The 19,154-nt window shown below is 37.2% G+C and overlaps 1 protein-coding gene across 1 annotated transcript; it reads left to right on the forward strand.

Annotated features, from left to right (window-relative positions):
• The first annotated feature begins 14 nt into the window (after positions 1 to 14).
• On the forward strand, positions 15 to 15,736 carry LOC106168881 (VWFA and cache domain-containing protein 1). Its single transcript, XM_087009419.1, has 29 exons — positions 15 to 549; positions 1,083 to 1,145; positions 1,469 to 1,617; positions 1,768 to 1,874; positions 2,167 to 2,311; positions 2,697 to 2,841; positions 5,051 to 5,192; positions 5,352 to 5,438; positions 5,680 to 5,817; positions 5,954 to 6,054; positions 6,374 to 6,506; positions 6,747 to 6,896; positions 7,394 to 7,517; positions 7,841 to 7,952; positions 8,209 to 8,284; positions 8,441 to 8,521; positions 8,767 to 8,921; positions 9,143 to 9,240; positions 9,532 to 9,615; positions 9,783 to 9,893; positions 10,171 to 10,293; positions 10,641 to 10,839; positions 10,964 to 11,029; positions 11,236 to 11,322; positions 11,768 to 11,883; positions 12,448 to 12,564; positions 12,799 to 12,944; positions 13,282 to 13,509; positions 13,738 to 15,736. The coding sequence occupies exons 1-29, from the start codon at positions 223 to 225 to the stop codon at positions 14,166 to 14,168; spliced, it is 4,041 nt and encodes a 1,346-aa protein (XP_086865545.1). The 5' UTR covers positions 15 to 222; the 3' UTR covers positions 14,169 to 15,736.
• The last annotated feature ends 3,418 nt before the right edge of the window (positions 15,737 to 19,154 follow it).

Below are 19,154 nucleotides of genomic sequence, written 5' to 3' on the forward strand. Positions count from 1 at the left end.
AATAAAGTGCTAGCTCTATCGTTGAGGATTTGGTGTCCAACAATGTACGCCACATTGTGGAGGATGTTTTCCCATCATCCAAAGATAAGAAAGGGACACCACAAAAGTTAAGAATACAGGTGACCATCAGAAATTTTGTTTATGAAGTTCTAAGTCCAGATGGCCAGGTTGGTATGAGGAATATTAAGTTATTATCAAGTCAACTTGAGATCAAAATCCAAGATGGCCGCTGCAGGTTTAGTTGTTTGGTGCAATGTTTGCATATTTCTTTTGGCTTTGCTATCTGAAAGGACTTGTTCTACACAAGATAAAGAATTTTCTCCCGGTGCTACGGAGTCTGACGCCCTCAAGTTACGAAATGAAGGATACACAAGTATTAAAACTCCTTCATATTCTAATGAGGACGAGTGGACGTATGCAAATTCAGGAGAGCAAGTTGATCCTAAGAAGATGCTAATGGGAGGAATTAACCTGCAATGGGAGGCACGGAAACTTATTTCTGCCTTTAGGAACTTAACCAACGAGGAAATGGGAGTAACATACCTGCAAGTGAGTGAATAGTTTTATTATATGATACATATCATATGACATTTCACTTATTTTGATGTAGTGACTAGTCGGCCGTGATGAGTGTATCGTTTCTAAGTATCATCACTGTATGGTGCTTATTTCAAGTTATTATTTATGCAATTTTTGTATTTAGACTGATAATAGTTTTCAGTTGATTTCAACAGTTAAGGACAGATGTAAGGACTTGAATCCTAACTCTGACAAGTAAAGATGTTTGGGATATAATGGGGTGTAGTGGACACATAAGATTTACATGCTTCAAGGCTCTTGTCAACTGTTAATGGGTGTGGTGTGAAAACTGACTTATGATTATATCATTCATGGCCAAGTGTCATTTTCCTGGAAAAAAGAGCATAATTTCTGATAAATAACAAAATAAAATCCATCATTATAGCCAAATATTGGAATTTATATTTTTTTCACCATTTATTACTAACTGGTAAAAACGCCTTGTATTCTTTTGATAAAATATGACATTCTATTAAGTCAGTAAATTGATTCCATTTTTTCAGGGAATTTATGACTCACTGTCCTATGATACCACTGCAATAAGAGAAGAAGAAGTCATTAAAAAGGTGAATTAAATCATTTATATCAATATTTATTTTTGTATTAAGTGTACACAGAAAATAATCCAGAAAATGTGTCTTATTTACGTTTTGCTTACCAGTTGAATGTAATATTAGAATATAAAAATGCTGTATTGTATCCGTGTACACCCCATAAACAAATATTTCCTTGATATGTTTAGTGCTTGAGTTTGCATACCTTTAATGGAAACATGGCTTTTGATCTGAAAAAGCAAGGCACTTCATATGCTTTTATTAAAGAAACTATTATTGTTTGGAGGATTTTATTGCCTTGGATGTGTTTTGCTAAAATTTTTTTTCACTTTCAGCTTTCTAAGAAGTTAAAAACCAAGTTCCAGAATTATTTAGACATCCTGGATGCTGTCAAGAAGAGAGTAGAAAACCTGTACAATTTCCATTTGCTACGCCCTATCACACAGGCTTTTGACTGTTGTAATTTGACTGATTATGGCTCAAGGTAAGTGGTTCATTTGACACGAAAATGTTAAAATTGGTAATAAGTGATGCCTTAATTGTGTTTCTCCCCATTTTCCCACTTGTTAATTTCAATCGTACATTTTGCTGCATTCTTGAAATATATTTAATGAACTGTTTTTCTTTTTTTCAGCCCAGAGAACCCATTTTATACAAACATGTCTAAGCTAGTCACATGTGATTTTCTCCCGCCCCACTTGTCAAAAGATGCTTTCAATCCAGGAAGAAATCTCACAGAAGGTATTTTGACAGGACATGGTTGTTACCATAAACTTAGTTACATCCAGTGGAGGCTGACATAAGCAAACATGGTTTTTAACTTTGTACTAGGAAGAAAGATATCATTGGATAATTCAAGTTTTGAAAGTTAAGATTACTGATATTGAGTTTTTTTCTAGCGAGGGAAAAATGTAGCTGTCATATAAAGTTATAAACATTTCATCTATTGTATAACCTTAGTGTAATAAATAATAAACAATAATATTGTTGACACAGTATAACTTGTCCCTTCACTCTTACTTCGTTGTTTCAGTTTTCAAAGGAAATCAGAATGGCAACCCCCAACTAAAATGGCAGCTTATGTGGCAGTATTTTATCTCAGCCCAAGGTGTTCACAATGAGTTTCCTGCACATGGAGTAAGGGAAAACTGTCCTAAGTTCTATGATGCTAGACACAGGTAAAATGGCTTATTGGCTTATGATGATCAATAGAGTAAAGTGACTAGTAGGATTATTCTGGTTAACACGGTTTAAAAACTCCTTCATTGGCAGAGGTAATGACTGGTGGGTTTATGATGATTGAAACCAGTTCAGTGACTGTTTTACTTCCACCCTTTGGTCTTACACAAACTTGCAAACATCATAAATGTAAAATTAAAATAAATAATGAACTTTAAAATAATTCTTAGTTGTCATTGATCTAGACCAAAATTTACATTAGACTGACCATTTGAAAAGTTAGTTAAAGCAAATTATACAAGTGCTTGTTCTGTGTTATTCCACAACAGAGCAGTAAAGCTGACTTTCTAGATAGCCCATCATGTTCTGATTCTACTGTTCCAGGGACGTATATGTGAACACCTTACAACCCCAGACTAAGAATGTGGTGTTGGTTCTGGATCAGGGGAACTCCCTTAGTTCTAACCAGCTGAAGACAGTGAAAGCAGTGGCTAAACACCTGCTAGGGTCCCTGTCAGAGCATGACCGAGTAAGCAGAAAAAATTTTAGATAACATGTTGCAGTGTGTTTAGATATTATTTTATTTTAAAAGGATTATCTGAGTATGCTGTCAACTGATTGATTTATTTGAATAGTATTACATCAGTGCATAGTTAAAGGTACATACGAACCGAGCATCGGTGGAGTGTGGATTCCCAGTAACACATGGAAACCACTTCTACTAGTTTCTTATACAACTCAAATAAATTCGACATGCCAAGGGATAAACTGAATAGAGCACTCGATCAGCCATAAAAGAGCTTTAGACTGCTCCTTTTTATGTACAGACACAGATGTGTCTGTACATATAGCCATCATCTGCGTCTGTCGTCGCTGTCGTCGCCGCCGTCGCCTTCGCCGTGCACTTTTACCGATAACACGATAAGTGGAAAACCATTTTACCTTTTGACTTGAAACTTGCAGAACTGATGAATATTCATAATACGCAGGTCAAGTTCGAAAATCAGCGTGATCGGGTCACTTTTAGGTAATTTATGCTGTTTTTTCACTATTTTCAATATAAATGCAACACTGATAACACAATATAAGAAAAGCGGATTGGCCAATTGTAATTATACTCACAGGAGTGGTCAATCTTACTAAAACGCAGGTTGAGTTCGAAAATAAGCATAATCGGGCCATTACTTAAGAAGTTATACTGTTTTTTCACATTTCCTCAGATTCAATTGTTAGGCATGTTAACAGTCTCATTATTTAACTAATAAGATGCCTAAAAGTGTTTGTTTGATATTTCCTGCATCTTTACAACATTGTTAGTTGATTATGTAAAAAACATGGTAAACTTGTTATCATGTATTGTGTAATAAAGTGTCAAAAATGGAAATAAACTCATATCATTGCAGTTTGTCAGATTCAATCATCCACTATGTTCAGAATCTCAGAATGGAGGAAATTGGACATTTAACACTGTTCTATTGATACTTTTCCCATCTCATCAATTTTCTTAGTTGGACATATAAAAATGGCAGTAAAATGTGTATTTTGTTTTATGTTAAAAAAGTGTTAAAAATGGAAATAAACCCATTTCAGAACAGTGCTGTCTTGTTTACATTTTGGCATTATCAAGGCGTGACTTTGAAGTTCCATGGGCCTGAAGACCTTTGCTAGTCACATTTTCTGAATATCTGTGATACAAATATTTTATAATTAAAAATTGATGGTCATTAAGCTGTTAAACATTATGTAATATTGCATCAAAATTTGAAGAAACCCCCATTTTGGGCACTGCTTCCATGATGACCATTTAAGGAAAATCATGTCACTTACTGTTTTCAAACTTACAGGATAGAAACATGGGACTAAAATACAGCTTCAGTAGGCAATGCAGTCTGTTTGGTTTTTTTTTTTTTTTTTTTTTTTTTGGCAGTTAAACAGTTTTTTGTGAAAATTTAATTTTTCACATATTGGCATTTTCAAGGTGTGACTTTAAAGTTCCATGATCTTGAAGACTTTTGCTTGTCACATTTTCTGAATGTCCATGTTACTAATATTTTATTAATAACATTTGATTGTCATTATGCTGTTAAACATTATGTAATGTTGCATCAAAATTTGAAGAAACCCCTATTTTGGGCACTGCTCCTATGATGACCATTTAGGGAAATCATGTCACTTACTGTTCTCAAACTTACAGGAAAGAAACATGGGTCTAACATACAGCTTCAATAGGCAACGCAGTCTGTTTGGTAAATTTTTCTGGCAATTTAACAGTTTTTTGTGAAAATTTAATTTTTCACTTATTTGCATCTTTATTTTCTGTTCTTTGTCTGTACATTTGACAGCTTTGCTGCCTTGTTTAAATTTTTGGTCAGAAATTTAACCTACTTTCGTGACCTACTTTTCTGCCTCATTGACATACAGCATAGATTACTAGCAGAAAAATCCATGCAAACATCATTTTCGGTTAAAAATAAACAATGCCTTTTGGTAATTCTCTTAGTTATACTACTTCAAACTATATGTTGGCATTTGGTTGGTTTTTGTGACAAAAAATTGACTTTGTATGCATCTTTAATTACAAAACATTAAGCAGAAAAATCAACACAAGCTTAGAATTGGCATACCTTTCTAAAAATTTTTTTTGGGGGGGGGGGGCGATTCAGCTGGATTGTATTAATCTTGTAAGTTAGATAGAAGGAACATTCACTTAATACCATGTTTACAACATTGTTTTCTAGGTTGGGCTGATAGGAGTATCTAATACAATCGGACATCCTCGGGATGATGAAGATCCGTGTGTGTCCAACAAACTGGTGCCTTTCACACTTGAAGTAAAATACTACTTTGAAAAGTTTATCACTGAAGCTGTTAAACAAGATGGTAAGAATATTTATAAAATCCATTGACCGTATAAAATGTATTGAACTAGCAATGAAGGATCTTCTGGAGGAGCTATAACATAAGTAGAAAATTTTAACTTATTTTATGTTTGTGGGCAGTCACTTGTAAACTGAGCATCCACTAATGTTATAATTTTAGCTCCAACCAACCACTCCCTGGGGCTGGAGACGGCGTTCAGAATGATCAGAAGTACACTGCAAGAGCATGAAAATCAAACTATAAAGGGTGAGTTTACTTTTGATTTTCAGCTTCATATAAACAAACACACATTTAGTGCTTTTATATATAATAGAATCAGTGAGGTGTGTTTCTGTGTGTGTAAGCAAGTTATACACAGTCTCAGCATTTTTGTTCTCAACACCCCCATTGCATGAGGGTGGTTTTTAAATTAGAAAGAAATAATTGTATTCTAGAAGAAAGGCTTCTTGATATTTATTTAAGAGATAAAACCACTTGTATATTTCAGAAGATGCAATGATAATGTATATCAGCAGAGGTCTGCTGACATCATTAACTGATGCCAAAGATGTGATGGAGGTGATAGCAGTGGAAAATGGGAAACTAGGCAATAAGGTGGTCATTAACACATATGCCGTCATTGGTGGTAAGTCTCACATTAAAACTAGTATTGCTTACATATGTATACACTCTAATTTTGCCATTATCTGTTAAAAGATCTAACAAAGTCAAGATTTCTGACATGAAAAGGCAGGATATATTGTGCCTTCTGTGGTTTCCAGATGGCAAACCAGTGATGTTTGAGAAAAGCTTCTTGGAAAATGTGGCTAACCAGAATTTTGAGAAGTACGATGTCCAGAGCAGGCATCCACTGCCAGTTAGGGTAAGTGATTCATGTAGGCATATTCTGTCAGTTAGGGGGAGTTATTCATGTAGGGGCACCCTGCAAGATAGGGGGAGTAGTTCTTATAGGCATACTCTGCTATTTTGGAGAAAATAGCCATCCTATTAATGTGCCACAAAATTGATTAATTCAAGCAATGCCAAGTCAGGTTTGAGAGTAACGCATGCAATATATTTTTATTCTATTTACATTATTTGCATATTACCATTGACAAATGCTTCCTCTGTGTTTATAGAACACATGCCAATACACAGTGTTAATATACCAACTTTTAAAAAAATTTGCTTTCTATCTTCAGCCTGGGCAAAGCCTCTCTGTGAACACCACCGACTCTCTGAGCACAACAGTGGGTACCTTCTTCCAGGCCTTTAACAGGTCAATAGAGGACAGGCCACGGTTCTCACTGCCCTATGCTGACCAGACAGGGGCAGGTAGGTGTGCTTCTGGGTTATCACCAGATACCTGTCACACTTTGAGGAAAAGGAACATTATCATATACAGTTTGGTTTTAGTATATGTGTTTCATTCAATCATGAACTGAGTTTGGATGATTACATAAGAATGAGAATTACTTGGTGAACATTATAAAGCCCCTTGCTGTCATACTGTCTATTACTCGAATATGACCAGAATATTCTGTGTACATATGGTGTTTTTCTACTCTGTTTTAGGCCTTGTCATGAGCATCAGTCAGCCATGTCTACACCAGGGGAAGGTGTTGGGTGTGGCAGGGGTGGATCTTCACTTTGGAGAGATGGTGGAAGACATCACATACTTTCAGCAAGAAGTATTTGCCTATGCATTTCTCCTGGATCAGCATGGTGAGTAGAGTTAGGGGGAAGACTATTTTACTTTGTCGTATAGACACTGAGATACCAGTTCATGGTACACTATTGAAGAAAAATCAGAATATGATGCAAGTAGGCTCAAAGTATTTAAACTGATACTCTTGATTAAAATTATCAAAACCAATTGCCAATACCCCTAGCCTTGATTATTTGTTGCTACAAGTAGATTATGATCTGTTTCATATTAAGCTGTATACTTAAGTGATACAGCCTGTACTGGTATACTTTGAAAGATTGACAATTTAATTTTGGACCTATCAAAGTGTACCCCATCAAAGACCGTATTTTATACTGCTCAACCTGAAAAGGTTACATGATTGTGACTTTACTGTTCAGATTGAGCAGTATGCAGTGCAAAAACACAGACTGGAAACTGCATTAAATTGCCAGTGTCATAGTTTTATAGGATGTTATATCATGTTTATACAGTGTGAGAAATACCAGCACTATGTACATCATATTTTTTCCAGGTTACATGGTGATGCATCCATCCCTGTCCCGTCCCATCTTCACCAAATACCAGCCTATGCACACAGATGTCAGCCACTTTGAAAACTATGAGGGCTTTGAGAGGGTGAAGCATATGATTTTAAGGTAAAAGAATTGCATCTTGTGTGAAGCATAGTGTAGAAGAGCTAGATTTTATGGTCTTTTATACAGGTATGGAAACTGCATGTTTCAATTGTATTGTTTTTTGTCAGTCTGTGTAGTTTGGACTCAAAAATGCTAACCCACCACTTCAACCCCTTATACAAATATTATGATAGTAAAATTGATGATGAGGATGATAATAACCTTATTTTTACTCACTTGAATTGACATTTTGTCCAAAAGAAAACAATTACATTCCAGTATATAACAGTTGCTTACTCATAAGTTTGTTAGCAGTGGTTAACCTGTCTGCTATGTTGTTCCAGTGCCACAGAGGGCAGGACCAGTCTGACAGTACACGCCAAGGAAAACACGCAGTCCAACCTCTCCCTGCTGCCTGATGGCAAGACTGTCATCTACAGATATCTGTGGAAGAGGGTAAGGAATAGAACCACATGTTATAAAGTGTAGTGCTTGCCCTTGGGACGTGACGACCACCTAAAGAATGGTGATAGTCTGAATGGAAATATTGATCTAACAGGACTCTTTCGTTTTTTGAAATGCATTAAAGTACAAAAGATCTGAGAAACATGAAAAGACTAGCTAGAATTGTTCTAACTGAATTACAAGACACTAATTGTTTTGGGGTTGAAAAATGTCATAGGTAATTTTTGTAACTTTTTTTCTTTTTTAGATCGAGAATACACCTTTCATCCTTGTTCTTAAGGTTGCAGTGGATTCTGAGTATTCTGGTGTAAAAAATGCACCAGGTAGGTATTATAAGTTCAATGAGAAGTAGAATCTTTATTTACAAATATATTTCTGGGGGCAAATACTCCCATGTATGCACTTATTCTCCTGAAATACAATGAATCAATCATAAATACCTAGCAGATTATAACATGTTTCACCTGTATTTATTTCAGTGCCCAACTCGCTGCTATATCACCGCCTAGATTTGATTCCACATAATACCTGCATGCACCTCAAACAGCTGGCTACACTAGGTGAGAGAAATACTGGTACATGAAAAGAAAGATAGATAAAGAAAATTAATTTTTTGTCTTGTCTGAAAATTGGTTAATGAACTGGGTATTGGTTACAAAAATGTGATATATGGATTCGTAGTCTGTAGCAGTTTTAACCAACCCACGGAAATGTGTTTAATTTCTTATAGTTCTTACAATTCATATTGAAAGACAGTTGACAGAGTTTATGTATATTGAATCCTGTATATTTTTGTCTTTTGTAGAGGCCAGCACTGTGTTCCTCTCAGCATCAGCTTTCACCAGTCCCTTTGAACATCTCAATAAGCCAGAGAATAAGAAAGATGCCAAGGAAGTGGTACAGAGTTATGTGGCATATCTTGGAGATGATACAAAACTGATAGCTAATCCAGGATTAAAGGTAATCTCCTGAACTTCTTTGAAAAGTTTCAGGATTGATCTTGTCATGACTTTTTAGATTTTAACTTAACCCAAAGAGTAAGTGTTGAGTGTAACTAACAAGTTTTGAATCAAAGTCATATGAGGGCTTTAGTGAAATTATTTTAAAAAAAACATTATTTGAAAGCAATTATCCTGTTTGCCGTGCTGCATTTCCATGATTTCTCTTTCCTCTCCTCACAGCCTGAGGTAAGAGATGATGTGGCTGCAGTGTCCAGAATCAACTCACAGTGGCTGCAGCAGTTCAAGAAGAGCAAGCTGAATGATTACATTGTCAGAAGGTAGGTGTTCTGTCTTGTTTTTGCTTTTAGAGATGACCTTGTAGCAGTCACAAGATCTAGCCTCAGTATTATGTTCACAGGAAATGGCTGAGAGTTTCAAGTGCATGGATTTTAGTCTCATTACTGTATAAGAACGAAAATGATCTCATGTAGCAGCCAACACCAAAGTTCCTTACATTTTTGAAGAGTAGTTGGTGTGTTAAATTTGTATTTAATTTTTGTGTTGAATATTTCATTAAGTTTGTGTTCATTGTTTGTGTTAAATATTTTATTTCCTGTTGGATATTATAGATATGTGGCCACCCCAAGTGGAGTGTTTAGGCTGTTTCCAGGTGGTTTGATAGAGAAGAAATTTGACCCAACCAAGAGACCCTGGTAAGTTATTATCACATAGTCAAGATACATTACTTGCATTTCTAGCAAAAATCAAGAACAGTCCCCAATGTTGTTTCCACTGCAAATGAATTTACAGAATAAAAATTTTGGGACTAATGTTTTGTGCCCAGTGAATTTAAACCTATTTTGATGACCTTCAACTCCAGGTATGAGCGTGCCATTGAGAACCCAGGCAGTGTGGTGCTGACAGAGCCCTACCTAGACGTGTATGGAGCAGGCTATATAGCCACCATAAGTCACACAGTATATGAGGGGAGGTAAGAGAATTATACATGGGCTTCACTGAACATACAGTATTGTTATATGATTTAAAATATGATTTTGTCAAGTTACTACTGTTTTGGTGTCATGATATAAGAACATAATCACAATAATACCAATGTGAAATGTACTAAACTATCACAGTACATCCAATCTGATGATTACTACTCTCTAGCATTCAAAACGAATGGCTGATTGCATTTTATGGTCACTGCTCATTAATTAAAATTCTTTTTGAAATGATCTCAACACGACCCATCCATTGTATTGTAGACCTGGTGGCAAGCACAGTTCCTCTGACCGTATAGTAGCTGTGATGGGTATTGACATCACCATGCGGTATTTCTACAAGCTGCTCAGGGAGGCCATGCCACACTGTGAGGACAAGAATATAAGGTAGGCTGTGGGGGTTGGATTTATATGTCGCGGATTTTATTTGACATACTCATTTTCCTACAGAAATGTGAGATGTGATACACAAAAAAATTACTTAAAAGCTTTTGAGAATAAACTTTTGAGAATAAACATTCATAATTCATTTTTCAAAGAAGAGTAGCAATTGAATACACTACAGAATAAGTGCTTTAACATACTACAGTAATTTGGCAGACAATAGAAGGTTGATGGCAGCTTGCAAGTAGCTTTGTCTGCATGGCAGAAAAAAGTACTACTCAACCCACTGGTTACCATGTGTCTATCATTTTTGGTGACTGTTTGAAACCTGGAACATTTTTCCTTTCCAGGTGTTTCATTCTGGACAATAAAGGCTACCTGGTGGCTCATCCTGGCCTCATAGAACCCAGTGAGAATGGACCAGAAGAACAGAGACACATCACACGTATGGAGTCCCTAGTAGCCAATGATATACTACATCACAAAGGATTTGTGGAGAAGAAACTTTGTAACAGCTTCAGTGATAGGACCATTCAGAGATATTACCATGTAAGTAGGATAGGATGGATTGTTGAAATACTTAAGAAAGGCATTTGTTAAACTAGTTCTTTTCTTTTGAGTGTGTGATTATCTTGGTAAAAAAGTCTTTTACGTTTTCTTTTTCTATTTTCAGTTTAACAAAAACATCACTGGTGTGTTGACAAATATGAAACATGGGGAACATTGTGTAAAGTATCAGGTAAATAAATTATCACTTTTTTATTGAATTTAAAATCATGTCCAGCATTTTGGTTGTGTTGTAGATAGACTATGTGTTTGCTTGTTGAAAAATATATGTGAAATGTTAATGAACTTGTATTATTGTAATTTTTGTTCTTCTTGTTTTCTTCTTTATATTGAATATTGTAGGTACAAATCACACATAAATTGGTTGTTTCATTCCAGATAACTGCCATCCCTTGGTCTAACGCCTTCCTTGGTATTGTTAACCAAACATGTAACATGATGAAAGCTTTCTGTCCATGCAGTGTGGTAAGAAGACTGTTGTGCCATTGAACATAACAAGCAAAACTGGAGAATTTCATCATCATTTATTCAAAGCATCTGCACAGGCCATGTCTGATTACAGTGAAGACTTGTGGCTTCTCTCAACTGATGCAATAATAAAATGTTTTTGATCGTTAACTGAGATATTTTGCATTGGTAATGTCTTGGATTTTTGCAAAAACAACAGACACTTTCCTAATTTTTAGTTTTTACTGACTGCTTACGTTTTTATTATTTATATATTTACAAAAAAGTTTATGTTTGTAAACTTTATATATTAAATTTTATGAAAAACTTGTGCTCCAAAAAATATGAATGAAGGAATGATTAAATCCTTAAATGAATAATGAATTTTCAAAAACGTAATGATAAAAAAATAAGGCAGGACTGAAGATTGTATATAATATAATACATATGATATATTCACAAGGTTGATCGGAAATGCCTGAACTGCAAGCGTATGGAGCAGAGTGAGTGTGAGTGTCCCTGTGAGTGTAAACTAGAGATGGACTTCTGCACTGGGGACCTGCTGAGTGATGAAGACAGGTGAGTGGTCTGATGCCTCTGAGAAAATATTCCAAATGAAATAAAAATTCGGGGTGAAATGTACATGGACATTTGCTGATTCTTTGTTGAAAAAGGGCTTCATTAGCAAGATACAAGAAACACCAAGACATTTGAAGTAGTTATTATATTTAAGGATCATTGTTTGTCAATCAGTTCATAATTTTAGATATTAGAGTTGTTATATAAATCACCACTAATTTTATGGATGTTACAGTGCTGAAATTGTCTTCTTTCATTGAGACATCGTAAAAGAACGCCCTAGAGAGCAATTCATAATGTTTTGAAAAACGTGCCAAAACGCACTCAAAACTTAAATTCAGTTGCATAAAGATTCAGATTTTGAGCAGGGACATTATGGAACAGGCCTCCCAGGAGAAAAAAATTGAAGATTGCAATAATGCACCAACAGTCCCTCATGTTTATGATGATTGAAAAACATGAGGCAGCCTTTGATCAGCTACATGATTTTTACTTAAAATGTGTAAATATATTTAAACAGTATATCAATGTATCCTGCAGTCTGTATCATTGTGTACCTTGCAGTAACCCTAGCTGTCCGCGGCATGCAGAGCCTGTGTCCCTGGTCACTATCCCTGAGGAGGTGAAGGCCAAACTGCACCAGTGTGTGCCCACCAACTGTGGGGACAGGAAGACTGAAAAGTAAGGCTGAACTTGGGGCAGGGTGAAAAATTGTGGTGTCTTAATATTTAACAGATTAATAAGTGAAATGAAGTTATATATATTGTGTGTGTGTGTTTGTGCAGTTTAGACATGTATAGAACAGTATTAGATGCTGGTTACTTGTGTGACAATCTTTATAAGTGAATTTTTTAAAAACTTGCTTTGTATTTAAAAGAAAAGATATTAATGTGCAATATATTGATATGTTCCCAGGGACTGTTTTGGTGTCCTCAACTGTGAATGGTGTGTGAGGGAGAAAGACTTCAACACCCTGCTGAAGAAGCCATTTTGTACCAATCAAAATGTCTGCTTTGGTGGTGTGCTGGGAGCTGCCACTCCTTATGGTGATCAAGTCAGAGGTGAGAGCATTTTGATGTTTTAAATATATAAATTTATGTTCCAAAGTGCATTTTTCATTCATTCTCATAATTAAGTCTCACTGTTGTTGAATGTTAATATACTATTACTTGGCATGGTGTATACAGTTCCCATAATTCTTTAATTTCATTTTGCTTATATTGCTTTAATTTTAAATAACCAATTCATTTAATGTAGTGTTCATTATCAAATTCACATGGGTAGATGGCAGTATGGGCTTTTTTAGAAAAAAAAAAATTTCAGCTGTTGACAAGAACTCTTTCATCAACACGTTCATTCAGCATCAGGTTGAACAGTTAGTACACTTTCCATTTTTAGTGGTAACCCAGGAAGATGAAAGTATATTAGGTAAGACCACCCCTGTGGGTCCAGTAGCAGGGGGGATCATGGGTGTGTTCCTGGTCCTAGTCCTGGGGATCTACTGCTACCGTCACCATGTCCACCGCACTGGTCATCAGTATGTCACTGCAGTGCCAGACACTCAGGTCAGGATGTCACAGCTGGACAATGAACCTGAGGAGCTTGAACCTGAAGAGATTGGCACAGGTAGAGTCTTTACTTTGTTTGTCATTGATCAGTACTATTTTATTGCTAACACATAACACAGTGAAGCTGAACTGTTTTCTTTTATTACTGCTATCAGTAATTCTATTTCATAATGACAAAGTTCAGAGCAGTGGTGGTTGTAGTAGGATCAGGAATTATTTCACAAATAGCGTCTCATGTGGGTTATTTATTTCATAATCATACAGTACTAAATTCCTTTCTTATCAGGTCACACCAACATAGTCTTAGCAACATTTGACACACCTGCCAGTATTTCTCCATATAGAGTGAACCCTAACTACAGACGACCTCCAGCAGGGGGCGATAGTGATCACGGCTATAGCACCATGACTCCACAGGATGACAGTGAACAGGCCAGCATGACCTGCATTGAACCTCTGATTACAAACAAAGACAGAATAAACAAATACAAAGCACAGCAATATATTGGGACGAGATTACCCACAATCCCTCCGCCTCCTCAGTCTGCTCATAGGCGTAGTCGCAGCACCAGCAGAAGTCCTACACCAGCACAGCAAGGAGGGACTTTGTTACCGGACGATATTTGTAAGCCTCCAGTTAGTGAACAGACAATACTACCTCAGGATCCACACTGCGTGATAGCTCCCGTCACAGTGCACATGGTGGATACACATTAGCTCCAACCACAGTGCATCTGATGGATACACATTAGCTCCTACCACAGTGCATCTGATGGATACACATTAGCTCCTACCACAGTGCCTCTGGTAGAAACACATTAGCTCCAACCACAGTGCATTTGAGAGTTACACATTAGCTCCTACCACAGTGCATCTGACGGATACACATTAGCTCCTACCACAGTGCATCTGATGGATACACATTAGCTCCAACCACAGTGCATCTGATGGATACACATTAGCTCCTACCACAGTGCATCTGACGGATACACATTAGCTCCTACCACAGTGCATCTGACGGATACACATTAGCTCCTACCACAGTGCATCTGATGGATACACATTTGCTCCAACCACAGTGCATCTGATGGATACACATTAGCTCCTACCACAGTGCATCTGATGGATACACATTAGCTCCTACCACAGTGCCTCTGGTAGAAACACATTAGCTCCAACCACAGTGCATTTGAGGGTTACACATTAGCTCCAACCACAATGCATATGGAGGATTTTTTTTTTTGGGGGGGGGGGGGGTTATTGGAAAGAAAGTTGTCAAAATTGTTGAGACCCATTTGGAAAAGATGGCCTTATGAAAAAACATTCATTTTAGGAAAAAAGTTAATGTGCCTGGGTCTCATTATTTTCACAGTAGGCTTCATTATGTGCCTTAGTAAAGAATCTTTCAAAATGGTTTTCCCTTGATAAAGAAATCTTGGCCAAATGCCTGTTCTTGGAGAAAAAATGTTTCATTCTTGATCACGTTCTTCACAAAGTTGAAATCATACTTTGAAGTACACAGAGATTCTTAATGGTGGTATTGTCAGTTGAAGATGTAGTCTTGGAATATATTCAAAGTATACAGACCCTATGTAAATCATAGTGCCATATGGAATCATTTGATAAAAATGTGTCTGATTTTACGAAGTGCCTTGCAGAGGAAGTGTGTGAACAAATTGACTGAAGTGCATGGGTTCTTTTAGGAAGTTATGAGTTGCTCTGTAGCATTTGTCTTAAATCAGAATGACTTTTAAGGTTGGCAGTTAATTTTTAAAGAGAGCATCACCAGCTGTCAACGTTTTACATTTATTCAACCAGCATTAGAAATTATCCATAAGTTCATAACTGGCAGATAACTACATAAAATGATTTTAATTATGATTCTTTTTATAATGTGTCTGAAGCATAACTTAATTATGTAGTCCCATTATGTCTTATATTGTGTATTGGCTGTTGAAAATGATCAGCAGCATTTTTGTAAAAAGTTTGTACATAATGTAGCTGAAAATTATAGTTTCTATTTTATTTACAGTATTTGTATCGGCGGTAGTTTTACAGTATTGCATATACAGGTGTTGCTATTTACATTTTATATACATACATGCTAACATGTTAACTCATCTGTATTATGTGCCCTTCTTAGAATGTGCTTCAACTACCATGTAGTTTTGATATGTTCTTTATATCATATTGGAGCCGTTTGAGTGAAAACAGATCGTTTAAACTTTATCAAATTAATGTATGAAAGAAGTCTTACTCAAGGCCAATAAACTCCTCGAATTTTGCTTGTTTGGTCAGTGCGTTCTTTGGTCTGTTTGTTATGACGGCAGATTTTTGTTATGTCGAGGAGCAACAAGCAACGTGTGCCTAACACCGTTTAACCCAACTGGCCTTGCGTTGTGCTTTTATAATCGAGACCGTGAACGGTGACCTGCGACGACCTTACACCAGTGATAACGACTCTCACGCATCGGCGTGAGGTGGTTGGCGCAGACTTCCCATGGGAGGGAGAACAAAGTATGTAGTATAGACCGCGCTAGCCATTTCATGATAAACTATAACGCTTTAGTTAACAGTATGCCCGGTACTCAATTTATTAAACGTTGAATCAATTGTATGTTTATCGGACCTTGTAGCTAAGCTTTCATTTTATTTTGTATTTTATTACATTTGACATTTCCCAATTCTTCAAATTTTCTACACTGACGAACTACAGAGTAACTACGATCGCGCATTAAATATATTTTTATGTCTCAACATAAAATTACATTCATATTTTAATCGATGTCACGAGAAAATAGTAGTGATGACTCAAAATGGTAACGGTTTATTAGAAATGTGTACGAAAGCTATCCGTGCAGAAAGCTGCCGTAATTTCTGTTCAAATAGCCCGCATATACCACACTACTAGTTGCACTTCACACCTGTAGAGCAACCATATTTTTAACCAGTAATTTCACCCTTTAGAGGTCATCAAAATTTTTCATAAGCAGATATCTTGGGTCTGGCTATTTTGAATATGAAATAACCATTTATCCCTCAAAATCTCGGCTGTAACAACTGACCAGTCGAGTCGCTGGGCATGACTTCTCTTACAAACCATCTATGTGTGTAACTGCTTGAAAGGATTTCTTTTCTCTTAATTTTTCTATTTAAAATAGCCTGCGTGCAAGCCTAAAAGAATATTACATTTGAGTAATGAACAGCTTTCAATCCGGTGTCAAAGGCTGATAAGACGACAGGTACAATGCGTCCTTCTCATGAAGACCTCTCCTGGGCTCCGAAACTCGAAAGCATCGCGAACTGCAAATAGCAATCTTTTATCACCTTTTATTCCGAGACTATTAATATTATATGGGGCGAGTAAATCCCGAGTTATGGAATAAAGACACTTGCGCTCGGTCGGAGTTACGGAGCCCAGGCTGGCCACCGAAATTTACGAAACTGATGACGTTATTAGTGCGAAGAACATTTTCCGTACAGAAAGAATGATTGGATACAAAAAGTGCCCCCCCCCCCTCCCTTCTTGATACCCGAGAGCCGCCAGTGCGCACTTCCTTCTTCCATAAAAATAATAAATTACGAAAAAGATTTGACGATAGGACCCAGTGTGGGAGAGTGCTAGGGACCGTACCGCCACCATTTATACATATTTTTTGTCTAGTCATGGAAGTGATTTTCACACACGAAAATATTATCTTGGTCATGATACCTTGCCAAACATGAGAACCTGAGTATCTCTAATGACAAATGATCATCGGCTAATGGTGGGAAAGTGGAGCGCAGGACCCATCCAGTGCTTCTTTCTCATAAATAAAGAAAGAAAGAAAGAAAAAGAAATATATAAAGGAACCACTCCTCGTCTCAAGAAACATGTTGTTTCATAATTATTTCAACGTAACATGAATCTCAAGGTTATATAATACTGATTACTAAAAATTGCTTTTTGTGCTGCAAAAAAAATCATCTTTGAAAACGAACCAAATATTCCATCCCTATTGGCAGGTTTTCATTGGGCGTGCGTCTGCTGTCCTCGTTTGACGATAATAAGTGATGCGCGTACAAACTGACAAAAATGTTATTATGAGATACACCGGGGATGGGGGGTTAGGGGTGTTATGTGCCCACCCCCTTCCAGCCTTTTAAAATATTGAATTTTCCCCGGGACTCAGTTATGACTGTCAATAAAGAAAAAATGACATATACAAGAAAGTATATTTCATAGTGAGGATCGTATAAACAATGTCAAACAAAAAATTTACAGACATGCTTTGCGCTATATGTCGAAGACGCTGCGTCTCTCAATCGTGTCTCTCCCAATTTGAAATTGTTATTCACCGACAGCAAGTTCCGTCCATATCACCTCGACACGATCGTGATGGGCATACGTCTACTGGAGGCCAGGCAAGATACAACCACGATCTACGAACAAGTTACGGGAAATGAGATACACACCTGTCACAGTTTAAATACTATTAATTGTCTTATATCATTGATGGACGTTTCCGAGTTCAACTGAATGTGAATATAATGTTATAAATGAATATAATGCCGTAAATGCAGTCCTCTGATTTGAGATTAGAATGAATAGTGCTTAGGTTTTTTAAACATGACATGTCCTCCAACCCTTGTATGTTCCAATAAATATCCGAAATTTATATACACCTGAGCGTTCAACTGATCAAAATGCGTGTGCTAGTTTGGTGGATTTACTGCTATATACTCCATTGCAGAATCACCGTCTGATCTCTCGTCTATATCCGACGGATCCACACATTGTGCTTTCTGACACACCAAGGTCGACGTGAAATCACAGACACAGAAATTACAGCGACCTACCGAGTGATCGTAGTCTTTTTCCAATTCACTACAATTCGGATAGTAACCCGAATACTTCGAACAGTCAGAGGCTGTGCACTCAACGTAAGTTGAAAAGCGTCCCACGCTCATGCACTGGCATTTTTTGCAATCGTCAAACCACGTTTCTCCAACTTCTCGCCCGTTGGAGCATAATGAAAGGCTGAGGTAGTACGACGGACTGTAGTCGTAGTTGTAGCACTCTTTATATGTGCAGGACGGTTTTCCCTTTAAGGTACAAATACACCAGTTGCATTCGTCACGCTTCCACACAGTTCCAACAGGATATATCCCGTGACATTTCACCTGTGCTTTACAAGACCAGTCTGCGCACAGTGGTGTGCCACGTTCTCCACAAATACACCATCGACAGCCTTCAAACCACGTTTCCCCAACAGCGTGACCACCGCGACAAGTAGTCGAACTGTCGTCACTGTAATCTAACAGATTTGCTCTACCATGGACATTAACGAACAAACTAGAGAACGTGGCTAGGAGGAGGCTCACTACCCTCATGTCGACAAGGTCCCAAACGCCAAACTAACCACCAAGTCCTGTGTCAACAGTTGTTTATATCATCTAATTCACATATTAAGTCCCAGTGCTCGACTGGGACTGCCAAGCACGCGCTAATACTCCAAATGGGTGACAGATGGGCATTATTTTCAATCGCTTCCTACACGACATGACAGCAAGGCCGGTCGTAATGTGTTGTGCGTTTGCCATGCCGTACGTAGCTGGTTTGTTTTTGTGTACCACTCAACACTGAGCCGTGCCAGGAGATTAACCATTCTGTATACATAACGCGACAGTTGGCAGAGAAGAGAAATGAGAGCTAAAATTCGC

The sequence above is a fragment of the Lingula anatina genome, chromosome 1, assembly GCF_051362555.1.
Source record: "Lingula anatina isolate TDL-2025a chromosome 1, LinAna3.0, whole genome shotgun sequence".
Taxonomy (NCBI): Eukaryota; Metazoa; Brachiopoda; class Lingulata; order Lingulida; family Lingulidae; genus Lingula; species Lingula anatina.

Bases quoted from the DNA above. Each gene is read 5' to 3' on its own strand.
- LOC106168881 (XM_087009419.1), top strand. From the start codon at position 223: ATGGCCGCTGCAGGTTTAGTTGTTTGGTGCAATGTTTGCATATTTCTT. The intron at 8,285-8,440 runs GTAGGTATTATA...TATTTATTTCAG, and splicing joins TGGTGTAAAAAATGCACCAG to TGCCCAACTCGCTGCTATAT. The intron at 9,894-10,170 runs GTAAGAGAATTA...ATTGTATTGTAG, and splicing joins CACACAGTATATGAGGGGAG to ACCTGGTGGCAAGCACAGTT.